This window comes from Melopsittacus undulatus, chromosome Z, assembly GCF_012275295.1.
Source record: "Melopsittacus undulatus isolate bMelUnd1 chromosome Z, bMelUnd1.mat.Z, whole genome shotgun sequence".
NCBI lineage: Eukaryota > Metazoa > Chordata > Aves > Psittaciformes > Psittaculidae > Melopsittacus > Melopsittacus undulatus.
In genome coordinates, this window is record NC_047557.1 from 62,970,623 (window position 1) to 62,992,927 (window position 22,305).

The 22,305-nt window shown below is 37.1% G+C and overlaps 1 protein-coding gene across 2 annotated transcripts in view; it reads left to right on the forward strand.

The window, feature by feature from the left end:
- The first annotated feature begins 693 nt into the window (after nucleotides 1-693).
- The window catches only part of DMXL1 (Dmx like 1), an 82,244-nt gene continuing 60,632 nt past the window's right edge, over nucleotides 694-22,305 (forward strand). For both annotated transcript variants that reach the window (XM_013127445.3, XM_005142973.4), the window contains exons 1-8: nucleotides 694-780; nucleotides 9,544-9,669; nucleotides 14,137-14,203; nucleotides 15,440-15,444; nucleotides 16,184-16,262; nucleotides 16,860-16,989; nucleotides 19,630-19,696; nucleotides 21,221-21,396. In XM_013127445.3, coding sequence (XP_012982899.2) covers nucleotides 694-780; nucleotides 9,544-9,669; nucleotides 14,137-14,203; nucleotides 15,440-15,444; nucleotides 16,184-16,262; nucleotides 16,860-16,989; nucleotides 19,630-19,696; nucleotides 21,221-21,396 — 737 coding nt within the window. The remainder of the gene's footprint in view (nucleotides 781-9,543; nucleotides 9,670-14,136; nucleotides 14,204-15,439; nucleotides 15,445-16,183; nucleotides 16,263-16,859; nucleotides 16,990-19,629; nucleotides 19,697-21,220; nucleotides 21,397-22,305) is intronic.

The window sequence follows — 22,305 nt, forward strand, 5'->3', positions numbered from 1 at the left end:
AAACCAGCCTCCATTAATCCTGCTCCTAAACTGGGTGCAAAGCAACACCCATCCTAGATGGCTCTCACTTCCTTTTTCCTCATGTCGTGAGGGAGGTGAAAAATCCGGCTGCCTACAGCTGATCTGGTGTCCCAGCAAAATGTCCTTTTCGTTTCCCAAGTCTCAGAGAACCACATTTCTGTTTGACAGACACTTCCTCCTGTCAAGCCCTGTGAACAGGCTGGGGCTGAGTCCCTTCAGCTGTGAAGTAACTCGAGTTAGATGGGGACAGCGTTGTTTTTTGCAAGGGCTACCTTACTCCGTTCCTACTTCAGCGGGATGGAGCGGCCGGCTGGACACGTTTGGGGTCCCCCTCCCTCAGATCAGATCAGTTCAGCCCAGATCAGCCCAGCCCGGCTCGGCTCGGCCCGGCCAGGCGCGGTGCAGTGCAGCGCAGCGCGGCCCGGCCCGGCCCGGAGTCAGCCACGCCACTCCCCTCGCCCCCAGCCCGAGGTAGCACCTTGCAAGGCGAGCCTAACACGGGAGTCACATTCACCGCTGCGCCTCACACCGGGCCCAGCGACCGCCCCCATCTCCCGGCCTGTGCAGACATGCGCAGGCAGACCACGCCCCGCGGGCTGTGCCGCCACCGCCTCCTCGACGCCCGAGGGACTAACCGAGGCTGAGCGGCGGGGGCTGGGGCGGCCTCTCGCCATGAACCTGCACCAGGTGCTGACGGGGGCTGTGAACCCCGGCGATTACTGCTTCTCGGTGGGCAGCTTGCACGACCAGCCTTTCACGGTGAGTCCCCCGCCGGGACTCGGGCGCCGAAAGCGGCTGCGTCAGGCGCGGCGGCTGCAGCCGGCCCCCGTGGAGCGTGGCGGCTCGGCTCCGGTGCTGTCGCCGGGCGGTAGCGGCAGTGCCCGCCGCTGTGGGAGCGCTTCCCTGCGGCACACCTTCCCGGAGCTTGCTTGGGGCCGCGCACAACTTTGCTGAGCGCGGCAGTGCGGGCCCTGCTGTGCCGTGCGGGGCGGCCTTGCTGCCTGGGCAGCAGTAAGGGGCGCGGGCAGGGCCCGGCCGTGCTTCTCGGAGGTTCTTGCGACCACGGGAATATGGTGGCTGTGATAAAAGGTTACATAAACGCAGCCGGTACGGGCGGCTGGTGCTGCAGAGGGGAGATTTAGGGCTCTTTCTGCAGGAGAGGTGACTGTTGTCCTGCCTGCGGCTAGCTTAAGGAGAGCTTGAAATCCGTGTGTTACTCAGTGTTACGGGTTTAAAACCATTTCTGAACTCCCTGCCGATAGTTATGTTTAGGAGAGGAGAAGCTCCGCAGTATTTAGTAAGGCTGAAACCCTAATGGTTTTCTCCTTTTCACTCTTGTTTTGTAAACAGACTTCTGTTGTGTTTTTCTTCCCATCCTCCCCCGAAATATACCTTTCCTGACATCCTTTTTGGGCTGTAGAGGGATGAAATAAGGAACAGTGCCTATTTTTTTACCTTACCTTTTCTGGTTGCTCCTAATTACCGCGTAGTGTGGTTTCGAGCTTGTTTGTGGAATGGTAGATAGAATGCAGGAGTTAAACTTGCATTTTGCTCTTCCGTCTCATGTACGCAGCTAAAATCAGGTGTCTACCTGCAGCTTCACTCTGCGGCAGCGGCGCAGTGTCGATGCTGGAAGGTGGGGTACGGTCTGCGTTCACACGGAAGCACCTTAGAGCTGCTTCCCCGGAGTTAGGCTGCTTCTGTAGCGTACTTTCGGCAACGTGCTTGCTTCCAACAGAGTGAATTGTGTGCATTAACTTCTTGTTAGAGGATTTCTTAAACTACAGCAATTGGTTCTTCGAACATCAACTGTGCAAAACTTTCTGATTTTACATATCCAGAAATCTTAAAGGCCCACCAATGGTGGGAAACCATTTGGGGTGAGACAAGGAGGTTTGCTTTAGTGCAGTGCTGGTAAACTTTCAAACTATATACTTGTAAGTTTTCTACTTTGATATAATTCTGTTTTGAGGGAAATAGTTTGAGTTACTAATGTCGTTGAAGGGCTCTATGCCTCTTGCGGCCTAACTTATTCAAAGTGTTAGAGCTCCCCAATGGATAAGAAGAGTACGAATCTCCCTTTGAGGAGAGTGATTGGAGTGCAGTTTTCTGTGGTCTCTGTCTTGCAAGATGACATAAATAGACGTAAATACAATAATAATGTTTCCTATAGGTACATTCATCTTCCTTTGTTTTGTCCTTTTTCCCAGGAGGGGGATTTAAAACTTCTAAGAGAAATCCTAAGAGAGAATCCTCAACTGCTTCAGATTTGGGTTGGATTTGGTTTTTTGCCCCCCCCCCCCCCCCTTTTTTTTCCTTTGTTTTTGTTTGTTTGACTGGTTTTGGGGAGTTTGGGTTTTTTTGTTTGTTGTTGCTGTTACTCATTTTACAGTGCCATGTTAAGCTCATAAGATTGCTTAGAGGATTAAGAAGTGAAGGTACTAAAGGCACTTTCTGCCTTTGTGGAAAGAAATGGTGGTCTTAACCCTTAGAAAATCCAGTAAGAAAAAAGATCAATTTTTTCCCTGTATCTGAAGTAATGAATAAGCATCAATAAGTGTAAATACTGTTGGATGATATTACAAATGAAAAAAACAAGCCAAACCAGACCATGTTTCACCAAACTTCTATGCTTCCAGTTTTTGTGGCTGAGAACTCATAGGAGTTGATATTTCAGGGTTATGTACTGCACAGGTGGGGTGAGTTGTCTTTGTCTGACAAGAGAGCTTGGTCTTTAATACCTTGATTATTTTTTTTTTTTCTTTTGTCTACAGTATGCTTCAGAATATTATCTGATATGCTTTACTGAATATTTAAGGTGAAAATGTTAGAATTTTAAGCTGTAGTCAACAGATTCTTCTCCTATACTCAGGAAAATTGGAAGCAAAATTAGTAAAAAATGCATGTACCCACTAAAATGCATGCACTTTTTTGAATGCATGCTGTTTTAAGATGTTATTTGAGATACTTGTGTTAGTGGTATGCAGGTTTGTTGTTCTGGCCTTCTTTTTTTAGGATGTGAAGTGTCAAGTGGAGCATGAGCTTCATTGGAGAGAAGGCTGATAAAAGGAGTGTTTGACGTGTGTTTTATTTATATTTAGAAGAAGCCTCACGAGCATCAAGATATCGCAAGAAACATGCCTGTTGTTTATCTGCCGACAGCAGGCAGTAATAATGTGTGGTATGCTGAATGAGAACTCATCCCTCAGAAATCAGAATTCAGATGTTTGTTAAATCTGTATGCTTCTCCTGAAAGTTAATTGGTCTGTTTACTTTGTGCTTGTCAGCAGTGGAATACATCCTTTATTTTGGGGTGTTATTTTCCAGGTCTGAAATATTTGAGTTTAATAAGTTTATGGAGGTCATCATGTAGGATACTGCAGTAGTAGTTACTAGTGAAGCTGTATTTCGGTTACTGGGTAACGAGCACTGTTACCATTTTTGTGATTGTGTAGTTTTGTTCATTTTTGATTGTGCATTTATGCTTCTGCAATATCTTTTTTTCCCCCCCCAAGTATCAGATGGGCAGTGGGGGGCGGAAATCACTGCGAGCAACTGCACAAGGCCCAGGAGAGGTAATGGAAATCACAAAAGAGCAATGGTTTGTAGGGGTAAAATTTTGGGAAAGAAAGATAAATTGTATGTTTTATTTGAATTCAGTCAGAATCTTTTCTGGACAGATTTCCTGTGTGTGTGATTATTCTCATCCTGGACTAGAGACATGCTTTGTATGATTGATGAAGCTATGAGCTCCAAATGCTGAGTTGAAAGGTACTTGGAAAACATGTTTCGGGTAATTTGGTCAAGATCACACCAAATTTTCCAAAGGAATTAAGTTGTGATATAAAGATTTCCAGCTTTCTATTTTTTTTTTAAATAAAGTATATTCTGTGGCTCAGTAAAATTGTTAGCTGCCTGTCTAGAAGGCACTTAACATTTTCTTTCTATTTAGAACTCCATCATAACTGTAGTGAACAAAATTAACGGGTCATAAGAGTCACTCAAGAAGTTACACTGTGTTGTGATTGTCATTTACAGAAGGGAAGGAAACGCTCTAGGTAACTTTTATTTTTATTCTTTTTTGCCCCCTCCATATTCCAGTTTACCTATTCTGAATTTTAAAACCTAATTAATTTCTTACTGGGATTTATCTAAAAATAAACTAAAGTGAAACAAACAAAAAAACCTCTTTGCACTTCAGTGAAAAGTGGAGTTTCTGTGAGACTTGATTTTACGTGCATGGCCTCTGAATTTGCCACTTACAGAAGTACATTAGTGCAAGTAGTTTTGATAGATTAGAAAGCCTGGTTGTAGGTTTAGTGGCATTTTTTATTTTTATTTTTATTTCTTTCCAGGCATGATGGAAAAGTATTTCTTTAAATTTAATCTTTGTAATGAAATAATTTAAAAAATAAGATATTTAAATATAATACTTGTATCAAAGCTTACACTAATCTAAGAATGGGGATGGAGGCAAGACCATGCCAAAAAGATTAGTGCAAATTTATATATGCATGGGCGAGATGGTTTTTTTTGTTTTTTTTTTTGGTTGTTTTTAAACTAGGGTAATTCAGATGTGGCTCGTGGTGACTATGTTTTTTTGATTTTGACCATTCTGTACAAAGGAATAATATACAGATGTTACTGCAGTATCACCTGCTTGAAGGATTTATTTGCCTTTAAATTTTATCTTCACTTTTCTTAAGAATGACCTTTGTTGTGAATTTTTCTTAGAAGTGGAAGCAATGAGAAGGAGAGGAAAATAGAAGTGAGACACAAGGAAGTACTTTTCTCCCACCTGTGCCTATTTATGTTGCATATAACCAGTATTTAGTCATCACAGACTGAGAATGTATTATGTGTATGTGCTCAGGCAGCAGAAGAAACAGGTACCTTATGTAATTAATAACGATGAGTTTTTTAAGTTTTTGTTCCTGTGCAGTGCTTCTCCTTGGAATAGCTTGCTTTGGTTTTGTGTGTGGTTTGTTTGGGGTTTTTGTGTGTGTGTGTGTTGTTTTGTTTGATTTTTTTTTTTTCAATGGGAAATGACTGTTTTCTAAAGGTATAATCATAGTTTAGGCTGGAAGGGATCCTCAACGGTCATCTATTCCAACCCTCCTGCAATGAGCAGGGGCCATAAATGTTTTTTGATAAAATCTTTTTAGTTGGTCAGTTTGATTGTGAGCTGTGGCATCCTGACCTTTGGGGCTTGCTTCATTTCATTTGCAAGGGACATAAGAACCCTCCAGACCCATCAGCTATAAAAGTGGTGTTGATGTGGCTTGAGAATTACCTTTGATACAGTAACCAAATCAACTGCAGGACAAAAGAAGCAAAAGATTGTGGGTCATTATACTGGAAAGCTTCCAGTATAGCTATAGCAGGAAGAGAGAGCACTCCAAGTAAGTTCTGTGGACTGCTGTGTGGTCCCTTAGTCTGCTACTGCTAGGAGATTCTGATTTACCTTGACCTCAGCACAGCATTCTAGGTTGGCTTTTTAGTCTGTATGTTCATCCCATATGTTTGCATGTGCTACTATATATGTTACTTTATAAATGCATATGTACACACACATTGCATTCACCTGTGGATAATAGCTGGTAATTCATGGTAATTGTGCTCTTCATGTGAGAGATGCAGGTTAAATAAAGTTTGTGCAAGTTGTACATGATAATGTGTCAGCCCAACTATATGTTGTAGTACAAATTACAGCAAAAACTTTGTATGTCAGTACATAGAAGAAATGTACAGAGGGATCATAAAAGCAAAATAGTTGTTTTAGAGATGCTGTGCTATATAAGATGTCAAGACCTCTGCTCATTTAGTTTTCTTCTGTTGAGAGTAGTGATTTGCCAGTACCGTTCTCCATTTTTAAGTTGTGTATTCCAGGCTTTCAGTTCAGAAATAAATTAAAATAGTTCATATAAATGTCTGTATTACTTTGTTAAAACTAATGTGGTTTTAAAGTACTATTATTGTAAAAATACCTGTTAATGTTTGGAAAAGTATCATTTTAGAAATAAGAGTTGACATCTGGTTGAAAGAATAGGTAGAAATTTTGTGGAAACGGTATTGTATGCAAAATTACATTTATTTTCACAGGCCTCATACATCTTTCACTTCCTAATTTCATGCTTGTTTTGCTATGTTAGCAGCTAGTGAAATCCATGTCCATGCAGTTTGAACTAGTTCAATCTTGTTTATTTGTGTACCAGAAGAACAAATCATTGTTTAATAAACATTCCAAGAGCATGATAATGTCAACATTACCTGCTTGTCCCCTTCTGCAAAGACAAGTTTCTTGTAAATATTTTAGGGCATTCTTAAGGTGAAAGACTTTTATGGCTTGCTAAAATCAGACTTGGAGGCTCTGCTTGCTTTAAAAGGCATTGAGGTTTTATTAATTATTTCTTTTAATTACTATTATTTAGGAATTCTTTCCTATTTGAAGTGTATGGCAGCATTTTGTGTCCCCCTTTCCATAACCCCCAAGGGCTGGGTAATGTAGACCCAAGTATGGATACAAGAAATGCTTATATTCTGAAACTGCTTCTTGCCCTGCACATTATAGAACACTTGAATCACCTTTTGGCTTAGTTTCCATAGCTTTTGTCAAAATGAAAACGAGTGACATATGACCAATTGTGGAAAAGTCATGCAGTGAGAAGATAAAGTTGTCTGATAGGCAGAATTGTTTTTTGTTGTATCTAAGAGATGTTAGGATCTAGAAAGTATCCTTTGTTCCTGAGTACTGACTTCCATTGTACTATGCTAAAATACCACATGATTTTCTGAGGTGGAAAAAACCCTAATTTTTTAGCTAATACAGCTGATAGGCAGAATTGGTTTTTGTTGTGTCTAAGAGATGTTAGGATCTAGAAAGTATGCTTTGTACCTGAGTACTGACTTCCATGGTACTATGCTAAAATACCACATGATTTTCTGAGGTGGAAAAAACCTAATTTTTTAGCTAATACAGTAGTTAGTTTTGTGCTCTTATTTTTGGGAAATATTTTTATAGGATACAGTTGCTTAGAAATCTCATTCAGAACTGGAGTCTGGGTTCCAGAGAGAGCATATGAAAATCTGACTTTGCTACACAAAGACAGTCTAATGGATGAGTTGCAGGGGGACAGCAGAGAACCAAGGCAAAGAGGCCTTAGGAAAAGGGGAACAACTCAAGCTTCCCTCCTGAAGTGTCTGGTCAGTGGGAGGTGTAATGGGATTGGGATGGTAGGCAACAATAGAAAAGGGAGCTTTTTGCAGTTTCATATGCCAGACAGCCTAGTTACCTTCTATTCAGAAACTTCTGTTCTTTGAAATACGTAGCTTCCTTCCCCTCTGCATCCCTTGCTGTGTGTCTTTGAAATTTTAGTTCTCCTGCAGGCAAACATTAGCTAAACCTCAAAAATAACCTCCAAGTCCTCATCCTTCTGCTTGGCTGTAGTTATATTTGGAAGCTCTTTGAGAATGCCTTCCCTCCCCCTGGCCCCCCCACACTCCACCCCACCCCTTCTTCCCCTTTTTACCTCTTTGGGGATAGATCATCTCTGCAGTTTTAAGTGCTGGTCAGTGGTTTTGCAGCTTACTGAGGATTGGGAAATCAATGTGACCAAGGGTGGCTTTTTTTTTTTTTTTTCAGGTAATGTTTAGAGTAACCAGAATGTGAGGATGGAAAGACTATATTTTTCTTCCAGGAACAAGATTTTATAAGGGCACTCCTTTTGTCGTCACCCTGATCTGGATTCTCACAAGTCTATTTATAATTGTTAGAACTGGGAGCTGCTAGGATGAGAAGATATTCCTCAACTTCAGAAAGTTTATCCAGTTTGACAGTCTTCTTTTTTAAACACACAGCATATGAAGTTGAGCAAGAAATAAGTATTAAACATAAAATAATAGCCATGTTTAAGCATAGCAAAAGGAGGATCTATATAGCTCTTGAACAAGAGCTATATTCATAAAGGGACATTTTTAGGAAACAGGAAATCTAAGATGTTTGCATACTACTGCTGGCCAGCACAGCCTGGGTTAGCAGGAGACAACCTTCTGATATACCAGTTTCTAGAGAATCCAAAGTGTAGTATTTGATTATTACTTTAGAGTTCTTCCAGTGCAAAATGCCAAGTGTTCGCAGAACTTTTTTATGTGTTGAAGTCATTTGAGTTCTTGATCACATTGAAATTGTTAATTTTTGAACTTCAGGATCATTGCTAACAGTGTGTATTATTTCATATGCAAGTTCTTTCTCACTGTGATGGAAATATTGTAGTGTTGTGTTGCTGAATGCTCTCAGGCTTGCCTATGCATTGAGAAGTGGAGAGAACCTGGTAGGAAAAATGAAATCTAAAGATCTGATGAGGCCTACAGGGCCTCTGCAGAAGAGCAGGTGGGCTTCATACACTCTTCGGCACTTCAGTCTTTTAAAGACATTTTTAGTAAAGCAAAGTTATCTCTTTAAAGTGAAGTACTTTTTTTTTCTTTTTCTTTTTTTCCTTGAAACTGCCTCCGTATGGAACACTGAATTCCACAAGATGGCTGTGGGAAAAATTATACATATAGTATTTCTGCATAATCTTTGCCTGGTGTACTGTGGACTTAATCAGTGAGTCACTAGTTGAGATGGTTTTTAACTAAAGAAAAAAATGTTCTGTGAAGAACAGGTCCAGAGTTCATGTTACTGTGATATTAAAATAATCACTTTAACATTGGAACAAAAACAGTACTCAGTCTCCTCTTTTCAAATTAATTTTAAATTAGACTGCTTTGGAACCTGCAATTAAGGTGTCAATTCATAATAAATGCTGTTCTTTTGACAGTAGCAATTACACTGCTTGAACCACTTCTTGAAAATGAAGAGGGGACAGAATGGGAAGGGGCTCAAAAACCTGAGCAATAATAAATGGTCATTAATAAATGAATGGTTATAATTAGTCTGCAAAGGCATTATAGATAGCATTGCCAATTATCAGGTTATTTTAAGGATGGCTGATGGTCTGTTGGTTGGAAAGCAATAACTGAATATTGGCTGAGAATGGTAGTCAGAGTGTTCTGAGTCAGGCTGTTTTGTGAAATGTCTCTGAACCTTTTTGTGGGGAAAATTGTCTTTGAACCAAAACCTCTGGTTTTTATTTATTTATTTTAATGTATGTAATGGTCTAATAGTCTGGGTCAGTCTTTGTGAAATATTCCTACACATGAAAGCATGATCATCAGATTTCCGTTCTGCAAATCTAGCATTCCATTTTACTGCCTTTTTTCAGGTCAAAAGTGTTTTTAGTTACTATACTAGAAATGGTAGGGTTAGCTGTAAGGCAGAATCATTTATGTTAGTAAACGGAAATCTTCCATCTGCATTTTTTGTGAGACTGTTCTGCTCTTGAAGCTCTTGGCCAACTAAAATGGCCTTTTTGGCCCTTTTATTGTTGTCTCACTGTGGGGTGCATAGACTATACCTTTTCATACTTCACCAATAAGGTGAAATAGCCAAAGTTTCACTTAATTCTTGTTTTTCCTTTTTAGGCATATGCATCAGGATGTGATATTGTGGTACTGGGGACTGACTTTGAAAGATTACAGATAATCCCTGGTGCAAAACATGGAAACATACAAGTGGGATGTGTGGACTGTTCAATGCAACAGGGGAAGGTACGTAGAGCAGCGTTTCTAATAATGTTCTAGCAATGTCAAGCACCTTCTCAAGAGTGTAGATACTTGCAAGTTAAGGCAAATACACAGGAGTGAATAGTGAAATGCTCATTGCTTCATGTCTTTGTGGTAAGCAGCACAGTGCATGCGAAATAGTAAGCATGGATAATAAGATTGTAGAAGATATATAGGGCTGTAGAGGCAGATAGAGATGTGCACAGGGCTGCAAAAATGCGATATCAAGAATTTAGCTAAAAGATGAGTAAGGTGGAAGCAAAAATAATTTTTTCACTAGAGCTTCATGCTACTGGGTGTATCATTGATGTGCCTTGACATGTTAGTGCCTGGCAGTAGGGTGCTTCCACAAAAATAACTTTTTAGATCATCCAGAAAACTGACATCCTTTTCAAGCAGTTAATAAAGGCTCTAAAATTGCTCTTTGACAGGGTTTTGCTTCCTTGATTTCTGAGCTTTTTCTTATGTAGGAAAACTGGATCAGAAATGTTGTATTTTAGATACTATTAGGATTCAAGTCCTTTTTACAGAGGTCTTTGGTAACAGTTCTGTCACAGCAAATATATAATCAGGTAGCTCTGTCCATTAGGATGTTACAGTATGATTAAGCTGTTCAATTCAGTAGAAACTGTCTGGGTGTAGGTAAGAGGGTTTTTTTAACTTTGTTGCTTTCTTTAAGATTGTGCTAGTGGGGAGATCATGTGAGCCTTCTGCACATTAGTACAGGGCCTTATGAGTTGAGAGCTTTGGTTACATTTTGGTGTCCATGTTGAGACAAGACCTCTGCATGGAAGGTCTTTATGGTTACATGTGAAGTCTGTGATGATGATCCTCAGCCACACTATGTTCCTGCGTTTTAATGTTTCAGTGGTGAACTCTTGCAGTGATAGTGGAGAACATAAATGAAAATGAGGAAGTGTTCTTGTCTGTGTCTCTGGTACCTCTTAGCCATAAAGATTGCATGTCTTGCTCCACTGGCAGCTGTTAAGTGGAAAGTGGTTTTTTTTTAATTCACTAGCTGTATAATAACAGATGGTTACATGAACATGCAGATCATGTTAATCTTTTAAAATTTTTCTGCAAATTTGCAAGGTCATCTTGACTGCACAATACCGGTTCTGTATGTATTTAAATAACAGACTGTCCTTGAGCTGTAAACACATGGGAATATATCAAACTATCAAGCTTACTGAACTTTAGATTTTTTCAGTTTCTTAATTAGACCTGTGGGGTCAGTTTGATTCTGCAAGTTGTTTGCTGTTAGCAATTAAACTAGATTTATTTGGAGAGTGATGAAAATAGTAAGCAGTGAATGTCTAGGAATCTGCTTCTTGACTGGACCAATCAATATATTTCTAGTTCACCGCTGCCAGGGTGGAATTTTTTCTTGCAGCTGCTTCATCTATATTTACAGAGATTTCTCTTTAGTATATATTCAGATTATTCTTTGTTGTCCAAAATCTACAGGAAGAAGCAAAATAAGATAAAAATAATGCACCTTATTTAGGTTGCAATTTTGAATCTTTCTGGAAAGTGTCCAGTTATACCTTATGAATTACGTACCCTTTTAATTTTTATCTTTATGGGGAGCTGCTGTCAAGCATTTTCTCCATGACAGCTGGCCTTATTCTCTTTGAATGATCTCCATCATTCTTCCTTTGGATGACAGAATTGATTTGTAAAAGAGTAATTTTCTAGTTATGAACGTAAGGCATTTAAGTTTTTCTTCTTTCTTGACCACTGAATCTAATTTCAGTTTATTGGGAAGCTAGTGCTTTGTGAAGCTACTTTGAAGTAATAACAGCTTAGAAGTTCATGTAAGACCCATCTCTCCCCTGTCTTTGAAGGGTGGGGGGGCAAGTGGTGCTGTCTTTTCTCTTACCAGTCTGTTTTCTGTGCTAAACTTAATTATCTGTCTCCAAAAAGGAGATGAAGGGGAAAAAAATGATGAAAACTTTTAATCATCCCCAAGAATGCATATGTGAATATATTTATATTTACATGTGTTTATTTGTGTATGCATATATGAACTTTTTTAAAAGTGTCCCGTAGATTTGCAAGGACTAGTTACACAAACAGGTCGATTTAATCTTAGGCTACTGAATACAGTCTCTTGCCTCTGATTTTAGGCAGCTTGGTAATGAAAACTTCTTTGTAAGTGGGTACAGTACTCGATCTCCTCCCACAGAGCGTAAGCTACAAGACTGCTTCCTCTAGTGAACGTAAGAATTAGGGTCAAAACTTTTAATCATAGCCTGACAAAACTTTAATTGTTTTCGTGGTTTGGCTTGTAGAAATAGCTTAAGGGTGCAAGAATGTGGTCCTTCAGATAGTTTGAAATATTTAATAGAAGTCGATTGTATTTGACTGGTGACTGCAGTGTTACTATGTATATAAAGTGTTTTCTTTATGGAACAAACTATTTTACTAATGTCAAAGGAAAATGTAGCTACTAATTAAAAATTTCATGTTAATAGGATACATGTATAAAGTTGGTAGGTAAAACCAGTAGGCTTGCTAAATCATTAATTTTTAAACGAAGACTTGGTTTTTTGTGTTTTTTTTTTTTTTTTCTTTTCAGAACTATTAATTATTTTGAGTAAGAAAGCTCAGCTTTGAATCCAGGGTTTAAAATTTCATTAACTATTCTAGAGGGGATTTTTTTTTTTGTTTGTGTTTCTGGGTTGTTTTTCTTTCTGTTTTCTTTCTTTTCTGTGTGTTTTGTTGTAGTTGGTGGTATGGTTTTGTTGTTTGTTTTTTTAGTACAGTCTGTGGGTTCTTTTCAAAGGAACTATGATTGATTTTTCCACTGTTCAGTAGTGAGTAATAATGTAACTTAGTATGAGTTACAGATATGTTGATGAATGAGAAATTTTGAGGGTTTCTGCACAATGTTGGGGCCTAATGGGGAAAAATGTGTATCAAGAAATGATTTGGATTATACTAAAACTTTATGAAATAACCTGAAGCTGCTAGTTATATTCCTGGTTTGGACAGAGTTGTGAGGGTGGAAGATATTGTTTCCCCTAGGACTCATACAGTGGTGCAGGAATTAGTCATTAAATAGTTTGGGTTGGAAGGGACCTTTAAAGATGATCTAGTCCCACCCTGCCATAGATCATGTTGCTTAAGCCCCATTTGACCTGACCTCAAACACTGCTGGGGTGGGGGCAGCCACAACTTCACTGGGCAGCCTGATGCAGGTGGTTTGGGAATCTCTTCAACACACAAATTTGCATTATTCTTTTTGGCAGCATGATGCTCAATAAGGGCTGGCTTGAGTGACTGTATCATTGTGGAAGCCTGTGGAAACATCAGAGAGTAGCTGATGCTCTGGACACTACTTGTTTAGCACTTTGGCAGGCTAATGTTAGTTTGTGTTAAAAACCCAGTTAACAATAAAAACTGAAGAACCGTCCATGCTTGGAAGAAAGGAAAAATCTAATCAATATGAATTTACATAAACTCCTGCTGTTGGGATGTGGAATAGAATTACCAGAAAAGTGAGGTAGTTAAAGAGAATTAGAGAGGGCAAGTATTAGTCTGAGATATAAAGTAAAAGTTTCTTCAGGCATTTTGCAATTACGACAAAATTATTCTTGGCATTTTGGGGCCATGCTGGTGTTTAGGTTGTTACTGTGATAGAAATTTATTTAACTAGAATTTTTAATGTAGAGGATTCCTCTTGAAGCGACAGATCTATGGATTTTAGGATCTGTATGGATCTGTACATTTATACAGAACATGTACATCTGTAATTAATAGATCCATAAATAATAGCAACTTAGGTATGACAGTATTGTGGTCTTTAAGATTCACTTGGATTGTTTTGACCTTTCTTTAAGCTTGCATTTTATACAGATATCTTGAGATAAAATACTTTTAATTTTCTCTTAATGCAGCTTTTGGGTGACTGATACCACTGGTGGAATAAGACTTTGAAATACCGATTAAAGCTGACAATGCGGCAACTTTTTTTGCAGGATTTTACATTGGCATTCAGTAGTTCTCTTTTGCAGCTCTCTGCATTGGGTGTTTAGCTTGCATAACTTAAGTCTTTTGAATTAACTTTTTATAACGTAGCATGTTCTCAGGCCAGGGAACAAAAGTACCCTAAATCAGTGCTGATTCCATTTTTGAGAATGTGAACTTTGCAGAAACCCTTTGATTGTTTACCTAATTAAATGTAGAAATAATGTTGATAGTAGATCTACCTTTGAAAAAGTAAAATTAAAGAAAAAAAGTTCATATCTACTGTCAGTAGTTCATCAGAACTAATGTGTAAGTAAAGAATTGTATTTTTATCACCAATGCAAGGGAGTATGGATGTGAGCTAAAGATGTATTTAAAAGGAGGGTTAAGAGTAGAATCAACAATCTACAGTACTTTCTTGTTTGTTCTTTGGTTTATTTTTTCTCTGTATATATACATATAAATATGAATTTGCTTTAGATTGCAGCTTCTTACGGAGAAGTGATTTGTATCTTTGAGCCAGTTAGCCTCATGAAGCAGAACAGTGGTCATTGTAATGTAAGTAATTCATCACTTATTAATTAATTTACTTAGTTATGAGGCCTTATTTTTTCTGGTTTGCTTTAAAGTTGAAGATTCATTTGATGTCTTCTAATGCTAGAATACAATTGAAAGGTAAGGTGGGCCTTGGCAAGTAAAAAATATAGGAGGGAGACAGAGACGTTATTTGAAATGTTCTTTAAAGAAAAAGATTTTGCTGTAATGCTTCATATTACTGATTTATCTAACCGTATAATTCACAACTGAAGTATTCCAGAGCCTAAAAACATGGGCACTTTTTGAACCATCCTGTGTAGCCTGATGTGTTTTACAGTCCTTGTTTTATCTTTGGTTTATGAAACTGCATGATTTTGGTAAAATCTGTAACAGTTTCAAAAATTCTTTTTTTTTCTTTAGAATATCTGAACAAATGCATGCTTTTACTTCAGTATTATAATAGTGACTGAGAATAGTGGTTTTTCTCTTGATTATATGGCTTAGTTTCAGTGACAGTAGTTTAGTAAATTACTGGCCATAATCTTGATTTCTGGCTAATAGTTTGATTTAAAGCAAATTATTTAACCATGCTGCTTACAGGGAAAGGATTACTCTAATAATTAGAAGTGTTGGAGTCTAATTAAAGTCAGTTTGATGATACGGGAGCTTTGACGATAGTTGACCCCTTCACATGTTTGGTGTCTTCTTTTGTACTAATAAATTGTTTATGGAGCCTTATAGTAGCTTCCCTTCTCTATAGTAAACAGTCATAGCTCAGTCATATGGTTCCTAGTGTACCTGTAAACCAGTAGTATTTTGTATATTAATTAAATAGCTAGTATTGAATATATGTAATAATTTGTACCACTGGAAAGCAGTGTAATAAAATAATGGTTAAATGTGACAACCTATGCTCATACAAAATTTTTAGAAGTATTGTCTCTTTTTATCATTGGAGCAACTGAAACCATGCTGAATGTTTTTCTCTACTGGTAAACTACACTTTGAGCTTTGATGTTAGTATAGTAACTGTAAGCAGTAGGGGAAGCACTCTCCACCCATTATTTGCTTTAAAATATTTATAATTGGAGAAGTACTCTGTTACTTCATTCTCACAGTTAACCTCTATGCAATAATTTCCAACATACTTAGACTGTTGTAAGATTGTCTCTGTCTTCCAGTTACTAGAATGTTCAGGATCTTATCTGGATGTAGTTATCATTGTTTACTACTAAACTTCTGAAAGATTTAGTTGTTGTATTTTAACTTTTACATCTCTTGGTTTGATATTTTTGGAGTGGAGGATGATTACTTTAAAAATGGCTGTATTTGTGTATTAAGAAAAAAACATTTTGGCTCTTCATATTATTTCCTGTAATGATTTAAGTTTCTCATAATTCAAGACATCAAATCTTTGCAATCTATTATGAAAACAGACCAGATAAATATTTTGTGAATTTAATCCTCAGCTTATTCTACTGAATGAAGGAATGATGCAAAATCTGTAAATAGTAGACTGTCCTGCTGTATATTGAAAAAGAAGGGGAGAGGGAAGTATCATATGTTATCTTGACCTTATTGAAATCCTTTAATTCAACAATACTGTTGGTATTTAGTGTACTAGTGTATTTATAATTTATTATCCATTTAGTGTATTTAGTGTACTTAATTTTTGATCTTTTTTTTTTTAAAGAACACAGATTTCGTCTTAAACTCTCAGATTCTGGTGATGATTTTGCATACTGATTTTTTTTTTTAACCTATATTTTTTTAAATAAGAAGTTAGAAACTTCTATGTTTATGGTCAGATTAATGGAAAGCTGCTTTGTTTAAAAAATCACAAGTAATCAATTTTTATTAGATAATCAATAATTTATTTTAAACGCGTCCTTCCTAAAAATTGGAGGATGCAGTGGAGATGTACTTTTGCTATTATAAAAAAGGAAGGAAGTGTTTTCATATTAATGTTTGTGAATGTTTAACATTTCAGACATTACATTATCAGTGGCAGAAGAATGCTCAAATCTTACTGGAAGCCATAGCACATAATCTAACATGGGATCCCACAGGTGAGAATTGAGTAAAAGAAACATGTACTTGATATAGCAACTAATTTTTTATTTAAATTTTACTGTCTTTTGGGTACGAGTAAAGACTGGTGTTCTCTATAATTCTAGGACCAAAAAAAAAAAATTGAGTGAAATCTATCTTTTGTTTCTTGGTATAGGATAGCCAAAATATTAGGTGCTTCTGTAAGGTCTTGATTATCCTAATCTCATCAGTATCTAATGTTTAAAAACATTGTTTAAGTAGTGAAGTATGTTTTGTGAAAGAGTGATATCTACAATAGTTCTAGGTGTTTCGTATAGAGAATAGCTACTTTGAAAATTTACTAAATTTTCACATTTTGTACTGTAGGTGATCAATTCAAAATGTCTTATGTGAGAATATCTTCTTGCAAGGTTGAACCAATCTGTATTGGTTAGAGAAATGTGTAAAAGGCACACTGCTATTATAGTAACTTTAGTATACAGAAGATATTAATATCTAGTGTGGTTTGTTCTGCAGTTTCAGCTTTGAAAAGCTGCTTGTTCTCCTCTTCCTTCATAGACCTCTATATTTTGCTACTTATCTTGTAGTTACAGTGTTAAAAACATTTCATTTAGGCACTCGCCTTTTGACTGGTTCCAGTTGTCTTCAGCTTTGGTCCAATGTTCCTTTGGAAAACTCTTCTGACAATGACAGTGAAAGAACAGATATTGGACTTGGTGAATGGAGGTGTATCTGGCAGTGCAAGTAAGCAACTTCTTTAAAGACATGTAATTCCTTTTTTCATGCTGATTTGTGCCTTTCAGATGAAATATATAATGTTGTTCGGTTGAACTCCTTTGTATACTGTTACTTAATAGATATTACTGATAGTGATAAACTTGAATCATATTTCCCTTGAATACATAACATTCCTTTCAGCTGGTTTTGGGGATAGTTTATGTTCTTAGGCAGTTCTTCAGTTACACTGAAACCCTAGTAAAATACCAAGGGAAGGCTGCTATTGTCCCCATAGGCTTTGTTGCTTGTACAAGGTGTAAAGTAAAAGCTGCGTATTTCAAAATTATTGTGCTTGCAGGACTGATTAAAAGAAACTTCCTTCTCTGTCCAGTGCAATGCACCTTTCTTTCTCACATATCTCTCCCCTTACATACATATTTTGCTTTTTCTGTGTTTATTCTGGGTATTTGGAACTGTCATGCAAAGATGGATGCATTCTGCTTTAGTGCACCTTTGAATGCTCTTTTTGTATGCATGTTGATTTTAATCTTTGTGACTGTGTATTGGTATATTCAGAAGAGTTTTAATTTAGTACTTTATAAGAATTTAAATCACTGTCTTTTCTGCCATAGGAAGACTTTCCTAATACATCAGGTGCACTGTTCACTTTAGATCACTGTACTTAATGGCAGTCTCCTGAAAAAAATTCTCCCAATGTGGCTGGGAGGGGATCCTTACTTGAAATTATTCTTTATGAAGCACTTAGCATTGGTCAGGCAGTTCTCTGGATGTACCTAAAAAAAAAAAAAGCAACAAAAAAAACCCGAAGAAAAAAAAACCAAAACAAAACAGAAACCCACAAAAGCCAGAGCATATTTTTGTAATCCTTTGGTTATTGCTTTTTCTGTGTACACTAACATTTACCAGGGATGTGTTTTAAATCCCAAGATCATCCAAATGACAACTGAAAAGATCTCCTTTGAATACAGTGAACTTTCTAAATAAAAGAAGTTAAAGACTTACTCAATTTATTGAGTCACCTTTGGACTGTCATCTCTCAGTCTAATAAGAGGAGGAGTCAGCCTGTAGATAGAATGCAATGAGAATCTGGGACTGGGATAGCAGTGGTCAGGATCATACAGATACTGCTTTTCCTCTGTCCCTTCAATAGAATCATAGAATAGTTAGGATTGGAAAGGACCTCAAGATCATCTAGCTCCAACCCCCCTGCCAGGGGCAGGGACACCTCACACTAAACCATATCACCCAAGGCTTCATCCAACCTGGTCTTGAACACTGCCAGGGATGGAGCATTCACTACCTCCCTGGGCAATCCATTCCAGTACCTCACCACCCTAACAGGAAAGAATTTCTTCCTTATATCCAGTCTGAACCTCTGCTGTTTAAGTTTCAACCTGTTACCCCTTGTCCTATCACTACAGTCCCTAATGAAGAGTCCCTCCTCAGCATCCCTGTAGGCCCCCTTCAGATACTGGAAGGCTGCTATAATAATATGTTTTGCATCTGTATCATAAACCTTACAGAAGGCTTCTTAGCTCTCTGCCTGTTTCCATCTCTTAAACTTTTTTATGGAGGAAAGAGGGCTGAGTGTTTTATACTTTGAATTAGTAGTTCTTGTAAAGGGTCAACAGCACTTGCTTTGACTGTTTATGTCTGTATGTCTTCTGGCACTTGTAGTTCAGTTACATTTAGAATGGGTTTTTCTTAAGGAAGAGTGTACAAGATTGTGATTTTGCAGTACTAGCCTTTGCCAGAATACCTTGTGATGTCTGAAGGAGGCATTCCCAAATGTCTTCATATTGGCTTTATTACAAGGATCTTACTTAGAGTTAGCTGGAAATTTGCTTTGTTGTATAGCTTTTGTAATTGACTTCCTGCTGTTACAGCATGTGCTAAATACATCATCCTCTTTAATGACCTGATGTCTTAATTCTTCCTGAAAGTTAGGCCTTACATGATACACATGTTTAATGAATTCAGGATGAAAATGTACACTTCATTTGTGCTGTGCAATTAAATTCTTGTATGTTCTTGCTGCCATTAATGAGCTTGTCAATTAAGCAATAGCTCAATGCTTCAAAACCTGTAAAGGGACATATTTTGTTGTACTTCCAAGGAAAGTAAAACGCAATGAAAATGAACCACATACTTAGCTGAGATTATTTTGATGTGGCATCTTTTACCAGTGTGACCATTTATGTAAAAATTACTTTCAGACACTTCTAACTACATTATTATTTTCACACCTTTTTGTTTTCTTGAGTTAGAACTGTAGGAAGTATGAGAAACTGAGGTATTTTTCAAATGAGTTAGAGGATAATATGGGACAACAGAAGTCACTTTGAAATCCAGACAATTGTGAAGTGGAAGTAGAGAGCATTTCTGTGCACAGTGTAATCTTTTAGCAGCTATTTTTCTCTTATGGTGTTTTGGAATATGGGATATTGTGGCTACAGCTTTCTTGTTTTCACTTTTTTTCTGGTGACCACAGCACACAGGTTTACCTTCTAGTCCTTCTAGAATTTGTTAATGGACACTTACATATAAGAATTAAAACACTTCCATGAGTTCACGAGGGAAAAACTGTTTAGATTTCTGAAAAAGTTCTTAAAACTTATTTTCTATTTTTAATTCTTTATTTCATAGAACTGCTTCTCAAGTTTGTTTAATGAAATTCTCACCGGATGGGGAGTTTTTTGCTACTGCAGGAAAGGTAAACATTTTCTCCTAATTGTTTTGTACTAATTCAGGTAAGTTACTAAAGCAAACAGACAAAACCACTTTTGTGTTTTTTGGGTTTTTTTTAATGTTTCAATGAATTTATCTATATACATGTGTGTGTATATATATTTTGCAGTATTTCCAGTAATCCCTCTATGCATCTTTACATTTTGAACAAAAAGAATCTGTGAGAAAGGTAGTTCAGGGGTCACATGACCCAATAAATATTCAGTACTGATTAAAAATGGCTGTTTTAAAGCAGTTAGTACCAAATTATAAGACATCAGAAACTGAAGAGCTTTGTGAATGGGGAAGATCAGTGGATGAGCTCACTGCTGGATATATTTCTAGTGAGGAGATATATTTGATGTTTCACTATTATGACATTGTTAATCAAAATTAGCTCTTTTACTGTGTTTAAATATATCTGTGTGCCTGTTTGTGTACATAGAAGAAAATTCACATTCCTCTTTATAGGTGTATTTGTGGCCAATGTTATGGATTAGTATTATTAAAAGAAAAAAGTGTTTTGTCATTGTTGGTGACATATACTATATATTTTACTTTTTTTTAGTTGGTCTGAGTTGATATTTATTTTAAAAGTCAAGTTTTAAAGGATTTTAATGTCATAATATGATTAAATAATGGAAAAAGTTAATCTGTAAATAACTTCTGTGGGTTAATATACTTGCAGAGTTTTTGACTGGAATGCCTTATGTTCTGTTTTGTTTTCTTACAGTATAAACTCATGCAAACCACAATGACTATATAAGTAGGAATATGTAGAAAGAATTACTAAGTAGGAAATTAATGATTTTTTTTTTACCCTAAATGAGTAAATTAATTACATGCCTATAGAATCTTTAAAATGCATTTTTTTTTTTTTAATTTTTTTTTGGTCAGTAAACCAACTCTTCCTTCCCCCTAGCAGGGTCATGTTAAACATTCCCAGGTCAATACAGTATTTCAGTACCATTCATATTTAATAGTTTAATTAACAACTTGCAAATCTAGATCAATTTATCTAGTGCTTAAACACATAAAGGACACCAGAAGTGGGATTTTTTCAACTTATGTACATGCATGTTTATGAAAAGCATGCTGAGTAGTACTGAGCTTGGTTTTTTGAGATATCGTCTTTGCCCTTTGTATTCCTAAACTCTTAAATTTGTATATGTAGATTTTGGTGGCTTTCTGTTGAAGTACAATTAGTTGAATTAACATTGGGATACTAGTCAAGCCAGTACAGCCTGCATTTTTGTGGTTAAAACTGGCAGCTAATCAGAAGAAGCAAAATCAAATCCAAGTTAGTAATGACAAGAGATAATAAAATTAAACTCTGCTACTGTATTTTAAGATCAGGTTTTGAAGTTCTACTTATGAATTGACTTCTTGTCATCAGAAAAATAGTTGATGTAGAAGAAAAACAAAACCACAGGAGATGTACCCAGGAATACCTGAAGTGCATCATATTCTTATGCAAGGTAGTCTTATTTACTGTCTTTTTCTTTCCCAGGATGATTGTCTCGTGAAGGTATGGTACAATACAGACAGCTGGCGATCAGCTGTAACACCACCTGGTGCAAGTCCAGAAAAACAAGCAAAAGAAGTTCATTTTTCATTTGTTTATTTGGCTCATCCTCGATCAGTAAATGCAATTTCATGGAGGAAGACCAGTAAATTCATGCCACGGTCAGTAGTTCTAAGAACCTGATTCTTTGTACAGTCAATGGTCACACAAGTTATGTGTATGGCTTACTTCACTTAATTGCGTTTGCATAGTTTGTAGATTGATTGTGTGTTTGTATAATTCCGGCACACTGAAGTTCTTGAGAACATCTTAAGCACTTTCTTCCCTGTGAAAGAACTGGAAAGATGGAGTCCCACAGACAGGTTTAGAGATCGGAGTAGATATAAAACTGGCTCTTGCAAAATTATCTCTTTGCATCTTTGTCATTGCACTTAAGTGACTATTCGTGTATTTTGATCCCAGCTTGTTTCTGTCTTTCTGCCCTAATGGAGTCAGAACAATTCAAAAGTCCTGCCACTTCACATCCTCTTTCTCAAACATTCAGATATATCTGTGTCTTTTTATTTATTTCTCTACCTATTACAAAACCAGTCCTTGGTCAGAAACAGTATCTGGAACTTGAATTAATCTGATCATTTGGAACTGATATTTTCTGTTTAATTTCTGCCCTCCCCCCTGCCCCAACAATTCAAAGATGATCTGTCCCATACTGTTTTCATCAGTAATTGTAATCCCAAATGAAGTTGCATTAGGAATTTTGTGCCCTGCAACCAAACATCCTTTTGTCCATATTCTTTGATATAGTAATAATTCGAATTCTGTACACTTTTGTGTGTTTGACCAAATGGAGAAAAGTTTTAAATTTGGCTGTTGTATTTTTGATATTACCTTGGTTTCTCCATTTTAGATATATGATTTCTAAATTCTATATAGCTGTAAGATCCGGGGAGGGGGTGGGGGGTAGAGTACTGAGAACAGGAATCCAGAATACAGTTAGCATTTTATGTGAAGACATTTAAAAAGAACAGCATACAGTCTGCTATTTCAGCTTTGACTAATTCTGTAAATTG